The sequence below is a fragment of the Nesoenas mayeri genome (genome assembly GCF_963082525.1).
Source record: "Nesoenas mayeri genome assembly, chromosome: 5".
NCBI classification, from domain to species: domain Eukaryota; kingdom Metazoa; phylum Chordata; class Aves; order Columbiformes; family Columbidae; genus Nesoenas; species Nesoenas mayeri.
The window spans coordinates 44,718,789-44,731,314 of NC_137548.1; the positions used below are offsets into that span (position 1 = coordinate 44,718,789).

Below are 12,526 nucleotides of genomic sequence, written 5' to 3' on the forward strand. Positions count from 1 at the left end.
TGAGGCACAGGATAAGATTCTAGGGATGAGAACAAGGTAATCAAAGGAATAAAAGGTGGCCACTCACCTTTCCACCATGTGTGTTTGGTCCAGTGATAACCCATCAATTGCTGTGCATTCTGGACATTTGAACTTCTTTCGTGGGGTCACCTGCATATATCATCAATTATCAACAGAAGGGACATTAATCTCCTTGCACAGAGAGCAGCGCAATATCTCTGAACATGCCTTCAGTGTAAGCTGAGCTGACTCAAAAAGGGGGGGTAAAAAAAAAAAAGCCACTCCATTCAGCTCCATCTGGCCTGGCTGACTTGCAAAATTCACAGGGGCCCAATAAAAACGGCTTGGAGGGGTTTTTCCTTCTGTAACTGAAAAGAAGTGGTGATGACAAGCTCCTTAATTCCTGTTTAATGACTGTTTTCTCACTGCCAAGGTCCCTGTATAAACACCATTTGTTCTTGCAGCCATAACAGCGATGAAATATAGCTTCCCATACTTCACCGTAACGTTAATCCAACAGACGCTCTTTTGCTCACTCCAGTTAATAGCTGACTGGCAAACTCTGCAAGACTCTCCGAATTGCACAGAGGTGCCAAATTACTCTGCTGTGCCCTCATATAGCTCAAAAACTTTTGCAGCAAAAATACACACTTTATCTTCTAAAGACTTTTCTAGGAAATGCAGCCACCAGTCCAAGTAAATGATGATGGACAGATGGGAAAACGGACCCTGCTAATTGAAGTAATGCCTGGTGGCCTCTAAATCTCATTCCAAGTTGACACACTTTGAAATGAATGTACAGAGTGAATGTCCAGACCTGAAAACGTGTCGAAACATGTCAGGAAATTAATTCAGGGATAAAAAGTTCATTTAAAGCTGATCTTGCAATTAACATTCTTGCAATTAACATTCCTATAAATCAGCTGTTGCCAGGCCATGACAGAGCGAGCTGTGGACAGTTGACAATTTCTTTCCTCTAGTAATCTCAAATAGTTAAAATATATGTATGTGGGCGTGCATATATACACACACATATATATACACTATCATTTAAATTATCTGTTTCATACCTCATCTAGATGGCTAAAATAACCACCAGAAACAACCAGTAAAATAACAATTCTCTGTTCCCAGTTATCACAAAAGTTTTAGTAAAAGGGCTTTTCTACTGTGGAAGGAGACAAGACATTATATCGGGGTAAATGAGAGAAAAAGGAATATTAAGTAATATATTGAAGCCCAATAATATGATACATTTACATGAGTATGTACATCATGTTTTTAAACTCTGTAAAGTTAAGCTGCAGAAAAGTCCCACCTTAATGACAGATTTGCCAGTGACATTTGCCACTAGAAAATTCATGGCAATATCTTCACAATTCATATGAGCATCCACCCAATTCTTGATGTCTCCAGGCATTTTGTAGGTGTAAAGATAGTTGAAATACTGCAGGATAGATAAAAAGAGAAAATAATTTTAAATACAGATGCAGTAACTATAAGACACTAAATATTTCAATCACTGAAGAGTAGGCACCTAAGAATGGATTATCGGCAAATTGTGATACTGCCTTCAGCCAAGGACTACTTTAGCAGACAGAAAATAATTTTTGTGTGTTTAAGTGCATAATTACTCCTTTCCTGACCAGTACACAAATTTCTTCACAATCAGTTTTCTTTTCTTGAACTGCTAGCTACAAAGCTACATCCACTGCAAAATTTGCTGCGCAGTTACAGGTCATGCAAAATGGCAAGAGTTCTCCTGCAAGTTCATGAAGGCAGAATTTTATTTTACAGGCACAGACAAATTAGTTGTTTTCACAGCAACTGAAAGAGGCTTAGAGAAAGTTTGCAACTGGTTCTCTGATTGTTGTGGAACATATAACCATGGCACCACAAAATACGCTCAGAAACATGCACAGCTCTTCAAAAAAGGTTAATGTTGCACATTAGTACACTAGAAGTTGTGTATTACCTTGTGATAGAACGCTGCCCCAGTGAGCACCATTGAGACTTCATTGGTCCACTCTGATTCATATTTCCATTTGTTCATCTCATGGTCCCAAAGATGCAGGCGGCCTGGATATCCAACCAACCTGTCAGGGAACTCACGCCAAACCTAAAGAGGAAAAGACGTGACACACTGCTAAGCTGGCCTGCACAGCAAGCAAACACAAATGTGCAAATGCAACACATCTGCTGTTGGAGGGGAGAGCTACACTGGTGCAAAGATCACTTTGATTCTTCTAAGTCCCACTTCTTGGAATAGGAAGTTGCCTGGAAGAAGTCTGAAAAAGCCCAGGTTTGCCTTGGAAGGACCCTACAGCTCAAGGAAGCCACAGCCCAGGGCAAAAGGCCGCTAAAGCAACACTGACTTCCTTGTTGTAGAGAAATACAACCAGCTTTTCAAAAACATTTTAACACTAACTAAAATCAAGCACGATTAAAATGTAACTTTTGATGTTAGCTTCAGTAGATAATGGCTACAACCTAACTACTTCCACAGATGACTTTGGATCTAACCACTTGCTTCCTTTCATAGGAACAGTTTTAAAACAAGCTTGTATTTTAATATTTCTGGTATTCTTTAGTGGGTGCTTGGATGGATCTGCTGCTGCGTGGAAGGCCTCTTTGCCCTTGACTTGTTCCAGACAGCTGGATACAATCAAGATACCATCCTTGTCACTCCATACATTACTTTGTAGCTGACTACAGGATCAAACACAGTAGACAGGAACAAGGAGAAGGGCATCATTAACGCAACCCCAGTTCTCCACACTGCTGGCCACATTAAAAAATGGTCATTTTTTGCATTAGGAAAAAAGGGAGAAAGCATTATAATTATTTAGAAGGGTCTGAACACTATCTGCCTGCTAAATACAGTTTGTCTTTTTGCTGATCAATATTGAAGTTAGTATTTATCTGCATTATTTGCAGACAAATTACTCAAAATTTGCCCTTTAATCCAAATATTTGTTAGGTTTGTTGGAAGAATCTTGACTGACACACAGCATTATTCAAGTTGGTAGTGTATAAATAAACATACACCCAAATTTCACTGTGTATGCAAGATCAACAACAACTAAATATCTCATAAATCCCCAATGGTCTCTTCACTGGCAAACCTCTTTGCTCTGTACAAAGGGCAAGGGAACTCTACAGTTTAATTTGCAGTAAAGAAAGTGTTATCTGGAATTCCAACAGTCTGCAAACCTCATCTCACCAGCAGTTCACTTTGGGCACTTTTGATGTGTCAGAATGTTTCAGTTGCGAGGCCTGGACCATAAGGACTCTATGCAAGTATTTTGTCAAAGTAAATAGGATAAAACAATCAGCTTTAAGTTACAGCTTCTGTATCTACATTTCTGTGATTCTGCATCACTATATACCTTTTCATCTGTACATCTCAACACGTTTTATTGCTGTCAGTTAATATAGCTTCAGAATCCCATGATGAGAGCGGTTATTATTTAAAATGTACAGATGAGGAAACCTGCCAAAAATCATACAGGAAACAAGAATGGGAACCAGATCTTCTGACTCTCCAACTTGTACTTTATCCAGAAATCAATCTTTCTAGACAGTTCTAGGGCATAAGTACTGGGATAGTATTTAGTTAGGACAATGCTCTAACAGAGGGCTCTTGAAAGCAGACATGATTTGGAACCCAAGGAAGATAATTCATAGGATGTTGCTACAAGTTGGCGCCATCAGCTAATTAAAAAAAAAAATACAGATTTTTGGCAGGCAAGCCAGTGAGGTCTTGAGATACCTACTTCGACATGATATAAAAAACACTACTACTAAAAAAAAAAAAAAGGCATGGATGCTCCCTCTTCTAAAATTTTATTCCTCACTTTCCAAGTCCCCAAAATTAATAATTTTTTAATTTTTTTTTTTTAACCTAACAGTTAAAATGTCCATCTCCCAGCTGTTGGAAGGCAACACCACATAAGCTACTGAGACTCAGCAAATGATTTGACAGAACACTACAGATCTGCACTGTACTGGCCTAAAAATTCTTGTGGAGGGAATGGCATGTGTATTAAAGGCAGCTGAAAGAAAGATTAAACTCAGTTACTGCTTCCCAAGGGACTTCAGTGCCTTTGCAACACAGAACCATAGATTCATATCCCTTCTAGTTTTTGCCCTCGGTGTCTTCTTCAAGAGTCCAAAAACCATAAAATAAAAGCCAACTATAATGCATGTTACTCATACAGATTTCTTTGTATCACCGTAAAGCTCAGCCCTACCCTGACTCTGGCCCCTGAAAACTGTCAGTTTGATGCATCTAAAAAAAAACTTGGTTGCTTTAAACAAAGTTTCCTTTTAAAAAATAATTCTATCAAAGTCAGTGGAAAAGCTTAGCTTTTTCATAGTGTTCATCACTAGCTCATTCAATGGTAACTCCCGGAAAGGCTCCAAATAGCTACATCCAGCTCATTGCCCAAATCCATACTTAAGTTTTGTGCCAAAATTAATATCTACAGCTACTGTTTATGAGGAAGCTTTCAGAATAAAAATAGTGGTAATGATTCTTATACTACTCTCTATTTCATACTACCATCCATTTTCTTGTTTGATGGTTGCCTATAATTTATTAGTCTGTTAGGAATACATTCCATTTTAGCCAGTGATCTTATTAGCGTTCTGAGACTAAAGAAGGATAGCCTGATTTAATACTGGTAAGGGACACATCCAAGGAAAACCATATTGCCAAGTGAAGAGGAGGTACACTTCTTTGCAGACACTTTTCCAATGACTCTGCTAGACAACCCTGAAAAACATGGTTTTGGATGAAGCATCTCCCAGGTGAAATGTCGAATAGAAGTTCTGACCTGGTAGTTTTTACTAAAACTCTTGTAAAAGACACCAAGAGAAAATAACAGTACTTTTGTTTCCAAGTCAAGTTCCCCCAGTGGCGCAACCAGCCTGGCTGGAACACCCTCCCGCCTCCCCAGGCTCAGCTGCTCCGCGGTGCCACCAGCACAGCTGCCACTGCTCCTTCTCCAGGGACACAGAGGACACAGCAGCTCTTGCTTTTCCAGAATATACTCCAGCATGTATGCATTACATTTATCAGATTATATTAAGCCACAAGCAACTTCAGAAATTAGCTAATTAAAACTATTTTTTTTTTTTAATTTAGTAAACAGAAAAATAATCAGCGTTTTCAGATCTACCATGGCAACGCTACAGCTACCTATCCCCTATGAACAAAAGTAAACCCAACCAATGAGTATTCCTTCTTGACTCCTAAAGTCCTATCCACTCTTGATTCTCCCCTGGTCCTCAAAGGGATGGCTTGTGCTAGTAGTAAAAAACAAAGCAAAATGTAAACACAAATCCCACTAAAAGAGAAGCGATCCTTCACATGCACACAATTTGCAAAATATCTTAAATTTGAAGAAGAGCTTTGAATGTGACAAGGAGGCACCCATGGAGATGTCTTTTGGTAAGCAGGTTATACTATTCTTCCAATACAGGAATGCTGAAAAATACACTTTTAACAGTCAAAATGGGTATGGAAGAATTCTTTTAAAGAAGATTTATTATGATTTTGGCCTAGTGAAATATGCAATTCATCAGAGAGTTGATTTTTTTTAAAGAATGCCAGAGACGTGAAGCATTGAAAAACAGCTCTGAGACAGAATAAGATCATCTACTAGCAGAAGGCAAAGAGTTTCCAACAGAAAACCCACAAACTTAGTGATTCACCAAACAATATTTCCTATGAATAAAAACATGGACTCATAGCAATAATCCTAATTTAGATTAGTTCTATTATTGCTGTAACAAAAATACTTTGTCTTCATAGGGACAAAGTGCTGCCTAAGTACATAATAAGAAATCTTCATTAACTTTGTACTTGGAAACTGTTATCCTCACTTTTCAGGGTGACAGCAATGCAAAGCCATCTGCCCCGAGCTCAGCTGAGATACAGAGGTGGGAACACTGCAACATGTGCTTTCAGTCTCACATTCAAACACGTCAGGAGCAGCCAACAGTTCTGCTTTAAGTTTTCAAGATTATCACAATCTAAATATTCGCTCTTTTTCTTCGGTCTCTCTGATTGTCCCTTTGTGAATAACAAAGATGAGTAGGTGGTGGAAAAGATGTCTAGTCCTAACAGGTTTTTTTCCAGTGCCCCAAGTTATACTTGTGATTTCATCATGTAACTTAACAGAAATACGTTTTTCAAAGTCAGAATGTCATGAGTATTCTTCTGCTACTTTAACAGAGCAGCACACAGGGACTATTTTTCTGCTTGCTCCAATAGATTTATGCAATGTCATAAATCACTGTACCATAATAGTTCACTTTTAACAAGTAAAAAATGTCTGACACTTTGAGTGTTACTATAATTTTTTATGGCTGAAAGTGTACAGAGATCAAAGTTTTCTGGTTTTTTTTAGGCTTGCTGTATACATTCAGACAAGTCTATGACAGAGGGGGTTTTGCCACGTGTTTAAATGTAAAGTCTCAAGGATGTCAGGAGGAGAAAAGAAAATCACCAAATGTCACGTTTCCAGCCCTTTTTATAATCAAAGCACAAGCAGACATACTTTTAAAAGAAAACTTTCTAGTAACATTATATGCTGCTACTGTTCCCTCTGGATTCCCTAGCAAATGAGTCAAGAGCTTGAGAGATACTTTTCTGGTAACACACATAAACAGATAAATAAATTATCACAGGCTGAGGACAATTTAAACATCTGGGAGCCAGCTCAGGCCTGTCAAGCAAGTCACAGACACTCAGGGACAGGAAAGATCAATCTTCAGCCCATGATTTCTGTGCCAGAGAGTAGGAACTACATCACCTACCTTCTATATGAGGAAAATTGTGTATTTATAAAATAATTCACTGTGTTCATGTATTCAAAGACATTTCTATTCATTTATTTTACAGGGGGAAAAAAAAAGCAATCTCAAAATGTAAGGATTCAAACTAACCACAGGTTTGTCTCAACTATCTGCTCAATAAGGCATTTTAATTTTCCATGTGGCTGTATAGTAAGCTGAATTCCCAGAATCAAAATGGAATAGGATTTATAATAAAATGCAAAAAAACTGCAAAAGCCATATTTTTTAGTCTGCCAGGCTAAACAATCTTGTGTCCAAACAGTTTCATTCACACACTGAATAAAAGGACTGTTCCTCAGTCCCTGCAACCAATGCATATGGTTCACAGAAGGCCAATAAATTAGCCAGCACAGTCCAACAGCCAGACCTGGGGATGAGGAGTTTAAGTCCCAACGACCACCTAATCACACTGACTACAGGGGAACGCACATGAACTTTTCTTTGCCTCTCTTACCCTTTCCTGCTTAAGTGACCAGACACAATAGATGTGGAGTTACAGATATTTTACACTGAGGATGTTTAAATTAATGCTTCAGACACATGAGCACCACAGTTCTCACAACTTCTGTCTGACACAGCTGAGACTCGGCTGCACTTTGAATCTCTGCTTTGAAGCCCTCCAAGCCTGTTTTGCCAGTAGCAGAAATTCATTTGGAACTACTTACATAGGAAACTTGGGTTTTTATAAAACTTATTTTTATTTACTTTGAGACAGTTAGATGAAAGTGACCAGGTTGATAGATGACGGCAAAGCAGTGGATGTGGTCTATCTTGACTTCAGTAAAGCATTTGACACAGTCTCCCACAGCATCCTTACAGCTAAACTGAGGAAGTGTGGTCTGGACGATCGAGTAGTGAGCTGAACTGTGAACTGGCTGAAGGAAAGAAGCCAGAGAGTTGGGGCAGAGTCTAGTTGGGGGCCTGTATCCAGTAGAGTCCCTCAAGGGCTGGTGCTGGAACCAGCACTATGCAATATATTCATCAATGATTTGGATGAGGGAATAGAGTGCACTGTCAGCAAGTTGGCTGATGACACCAAGCTGGGAGGAGTGGCTGACACTTCAGAAGGCTGTGCTGCCATCCAGTGAGACCTGGACAGGATGGAGAATTGGGCGGGGAAAAATTTCATTAAATATAACAAGGGAAAGTGTAGAGTCCTGCACCTGGGCAGTAACAACCCCAGGTTCCAGTATAGGTTGGGAAATTACATATTAGAGAGCAGTGTAGGGGAAAGGGACCTGGGGTCCTGGTGGACAGCAGGATGACCATGAGCCAGCACTGTGCCCTTGTGGCCAGGAAGGCCAATGGCACCCTGGGGTGTATTAGAAGTGGGGTGGTTAGTAGGTCGAGAGAGGTTCTCCTTCCCCTCTACTCTGCCCTGGTGAGACCACATCTGGAATATTGTGTCCAGTTCTGGGCCCCTCAGTTCAAGAAGGACAGGGAACTGCTGGAGAGAGTCCAGCACAGAGCCACAAAGATGATGAAGGGAGTGGAGCATCTCCCTTATGAGGAAAGGCTGAGGGAGCTGGGTCTCTTTAGCTTGGAGGAGACTGAGAGGTGACCTTATTAATGTTTATAAATATGTAAAGGGTGAGTGTCACGAGGATGGAGCCAGGCTCTTCTCAGTGACAACCAATGACAGCACAAGGGGCAATGGGTTCAAACTGGAACACAAGAGGTTTCACTTAATTATGAGAAGAAACTTCTCAGTGAGGGTGACAGAACACTGGAACAGGCTGCCCAGGGGGGTTGTGGAGTCTCCTTCTCTGGAGACATTCAAAACCCACCTGGACACCTTCCTGTGTAACCTCCTCTAGGCGTTCCTGCTCTGGCAGGGGGATTGGATCAGATGATCTTTCGAGGTCCCTTCCAATCCCTAACATTCTGTGATTCTGTGATCAAACTGCAAATGGAGCCAGAATTTATACAGCACGCACATTATGGATTTGCTCTCTTTCATCCCATCAGTTCACCCTCAAAACCAGTAGTTATAAGCACCAACACAGAAAAAAAGTAAGCCAGCTTGCAGAACTGCCAACACTTGATTGCTCTGCTGGTGCAGTGCTTAAAACAGGGGTGTCAAACTCATTTTCACCGGGGGCCACATCAGCCTCACGCTTGCCTTCAAAGGGCCGAATGTAATTTTAGGTCTGTATAAATGTAGGACACAGGCCTAAAATTACATTCGGCCCTTTGAAGGCAAGCGTGAGGTTGATGTGGCCCCCGGTGAAAATGAGTTTGACATCCCTGGCTTAAAACATTCAGCGCAGACAGAAAAGTATAGAGAAGGCATATGTGGCCAAAAAACCCCCTTCCTTCAGTTGTCTTCTCTTTATTCCATCTTTCACACTTCATGTACTAAGCCGTTATTCTTAAACTGGCAAGGGAATATTTCCTTTCTGGAGATACACATGATAGATTAAACCTCTGTCTCTACCACTTAACATCTTTGTTATTACATCAGCATACCTACATTACTGCAAGTCATTTCTTGAGTCCAAAAGCTCGTTACTCACTAACAGTCTCTTTCCCTTGTGAGGGAGAGCTGTATTTTACCACATATGTATTCACATTAAAGAAATACTTCCAACATCTCTTAAAAAAATATCTTCTTTTGTTAACAACTACACTTAATACTGTTAAAAATGAGACAGCTATCACATTTGCTTTCTACCCTCTACAAAAGTGGTTTTAATTTTTCACTCAATTTAGGTAATAGTTTTGTGTTCTAACTCTCATGTATGAAACCCAGTGTTGTTTTGCTCTTGATACTGTAGGTACAGGTGCAAATAAATTATTCAAATATTTCTTAAAATATGATATTACTTTTCCTAATGTTTCTGATTTATTTGGAAATCTAGCATGCTTGTCTTAAATACACACATATAATGGTAATGTCGGATTATGGACTGTGTCATACATTCAAATACAAACGGAAGACAAAAATTAACTCATTCAAACCAAAGTTTTGGAAGGAAGACAACAACGTTGCTTTAAGTGCACTTTCTAACAAACAACTCATACCATGGGTAACTGATTTGGACAAACTTTCTTTGTGTCGCTCATTGCAATGGCAGCTGTTGAAGCTTTGCCATTTCAAGCATATGACACATGTGTCCCCGCCCTGACATTCTTCAGTTCCTCTTTTCATTGCACTCCACCTTACTGTGGCATGTCCTCAAGAGGCCTCCTCTGTTCTCAACACTTAATCTCTGAAACTTGTCTTGTCCATCAAGACACATTAACTTGGATAGCACTTCTGATTTGTCTGAAAACTCTTTGAAACTGTTAAGAACGCAACTGACAGTCTCCAGACTGCCTTCATTACACCAGCTACACAATATTTTCTGGAGTCTCTTGGCATTACTGTGCCAGTTACTGAAAATTCTCTGTTAGTTGGTAGTTTTTTCCATGAAGTAATGACTATCTGTAAAAAATATTTCAGTTAGCATTGAACTGTTACGGTAAAGAGAGATGCAACAATATGAATCAGCAGACTGTGCAGTGATTCTTCCACTTTATAAGCACATGCAATTTTGAACAGCCTAAGAGACAGGAAAAAACCAATTCTCTTACCTCATAGCCAAACTGGAGTTCATCTGAGGTTAGCATAATGATATCATCATCAATAGCCAACACTGCTTCTGTTTCAATCTCATCATAGGGGAAGAAGCGATTACTAAGTTTGTTTTCTGCAGTTCTAACAACTTTCAGGGGAACACGAATCTTTGGCCAGAGGGAATCTAGAGAGAAAAATTAAAAGAAATTGAATTCAATATTATACTTTACTTCTGAACAAGTCTGCACATCTGTTTTTGCTTCTCTTTACTCTTTTCTTCTTCACATCTTAAACAAAAGTTCCTTGATGGCAAATTTACACCTGACTTTTAGTTAGGCAAACATGTAAGAATATGAAGGTAATAGACAGAATTCCAGCTACACTTCCCTCTGTTGCTCTCTACAGAGAGCTTCACAGACAGCTGTATGGGGGACAACTCACCCAAAACAGCATTCTGCAATAATCACATGACAGGAGTCAGCAATACTATGTATTGGTTTAGGACATACAGCAAGAAAAGATACTTGACTCAACTACAACTATTTGAAAGAATTTGAAGCAGCAGTATACAATCACTGTCAGCAAGTCTAGGGCCATAAAGAATTTGGAACAGAAAGTTATTATACTTCCATCAAGTGCTGAGAAAAATGAATTTTATTATATCAATTACAAATTTAGATACACTCACAATGTTAATCACTACTAGCAGTTAAGAAGTAGATACTGCATATGAGTCATTTCTTCCATCTTCGAAGTCTTAAGCAACAGTGATAAATTAAGATACAAAAATGCAAAAGAATTCTACTTGTGCCCTACATCATCCTTACACATAGAATAGAGCCATGAAGTACATACTAATGAAAATTCACAAGCCAAATGATTCTTTAAATAGCAATGAAAAAACTGAAGACACAAAACCCAATTCAATTCACCCTACAACTGGATTAGGTTACCATTCCTTACTATGTCTTTAAAATGTAGCACCCCAACTGTCACATTATCAGTTTCAGCAGACTTTTGCATTTATTCAAAAATTTTGAAAATCCTATTCTATTCTTACAAAAGTATAATGGCAGGCATAACTACAGAGCACTAAGATAAAAGAAACACAACTAAGGAATTAATATTAAACATTTATTCTAAATGCACATATTCTAGCATATCTATTTTCTAGCACAAAGCTTAAAAGTAGCCATCATTACAGTACGGTGCATCCCAAAAGCACCAATTCATCAAAAGGTAGTTTAATTAACATCTTAACAAGTTGCTAAACAAGTACAAATGTGATCTGTTGGTTTCTCCCAGCTTTCACAATAAACACACATTCTAATGAAAATTTGAGGGGAAAAAGAACATTATAAGATGACTCTAAGTACCCCGTGAACAGTAGACAGATAAACACTTGAGCTTTCTTACACTGGTGAAATGGAGGGGATGGCAATGGTATATGATAAGAAAAATAAGCAAAAAAAAATTATATCAACTACAAAGTGACTGCTCAGAGAATTCCTAAGTTGTTCTCCATGTCAAATGAAAACATATATAAGGATCCAACTTGAGGGAGGTGATCCTTCCCCTCTACTCAGCACTGATGAGGCCACACCTGAAGTACTTTGTCCAATTCTGGGCTCCACAGTACAAGAGAGACATGGAGATGCTGGAGACAGTCCAGCAAAGAGCCACAAAGATGATGAAGGGACTGAAGCATCTCTCCTATTGTTGTCATTACCTCTTAAAAGAATGAATCCTGTTGGCAGTTGCTAACCTAAAGATACATAAATCCTTTCAGTTTTAGGTCAGTCTGCTTCTCTAACAAAGATGAGAGTGACTTGCAAAACACCTAATAAGAAACTACAGAGACTACTGACCTTGCAGCTTTAGACATTTTGAAGCCTGCACAACTGTCTTGCTTTAACATACATCTCAAGACTGTTTGATAAAGTGTCCCTTAGCTGAACGTTGCTCATTATATGCTAACATTATTATGTAGCAAATATGCAAATGTGTCATCAATTGGCTCTTTAGGGTGTGAATGTAGTGATAAGACTTTGTATAAAATGGCTGCTTTCTGGTGTGCTGGCTTTATTCCAGCATCCAGGCTTG

At 39.2% G+C, this 12,526-nt stretch overlaps 1 protein-coding gene across 2 annotated transcripts in view; it reads right to left on the minus strand.

Annotated features, from left to right (window-relative positions):
* Window positions 1–12,526, minus strand: part of EXT2 (exostosin glycosyltransferase 2) — an 80,776-nt gene that overhangs the window by 9,012 nt on the left and 59,238 nt on the right. For both annotated transcript variants that reach the window (XM_080345114.1, XM_080345113.1), the window contains exons 10-13: window positions 10,441–10,607; window positions 1,976–2,119; window positions 1,319–1,447; window positions 68–150 (exon numbers count right to left, since the gene is read on the minus strand). In XM_080345114.1, the coding sequence (XP_080201240.1) occupies window positions 68–150; window positions 1,319–1,447; window positions 1,976–2,119; window positions 10,441–10,607 (523 nt within the window). The remainder of the gene's footprint in view (window positions 1–67; window positions 151–1,318; window positions 1,448–1,975; window positions 2,120–10,440; window positions 10,608–12,526) is intronic.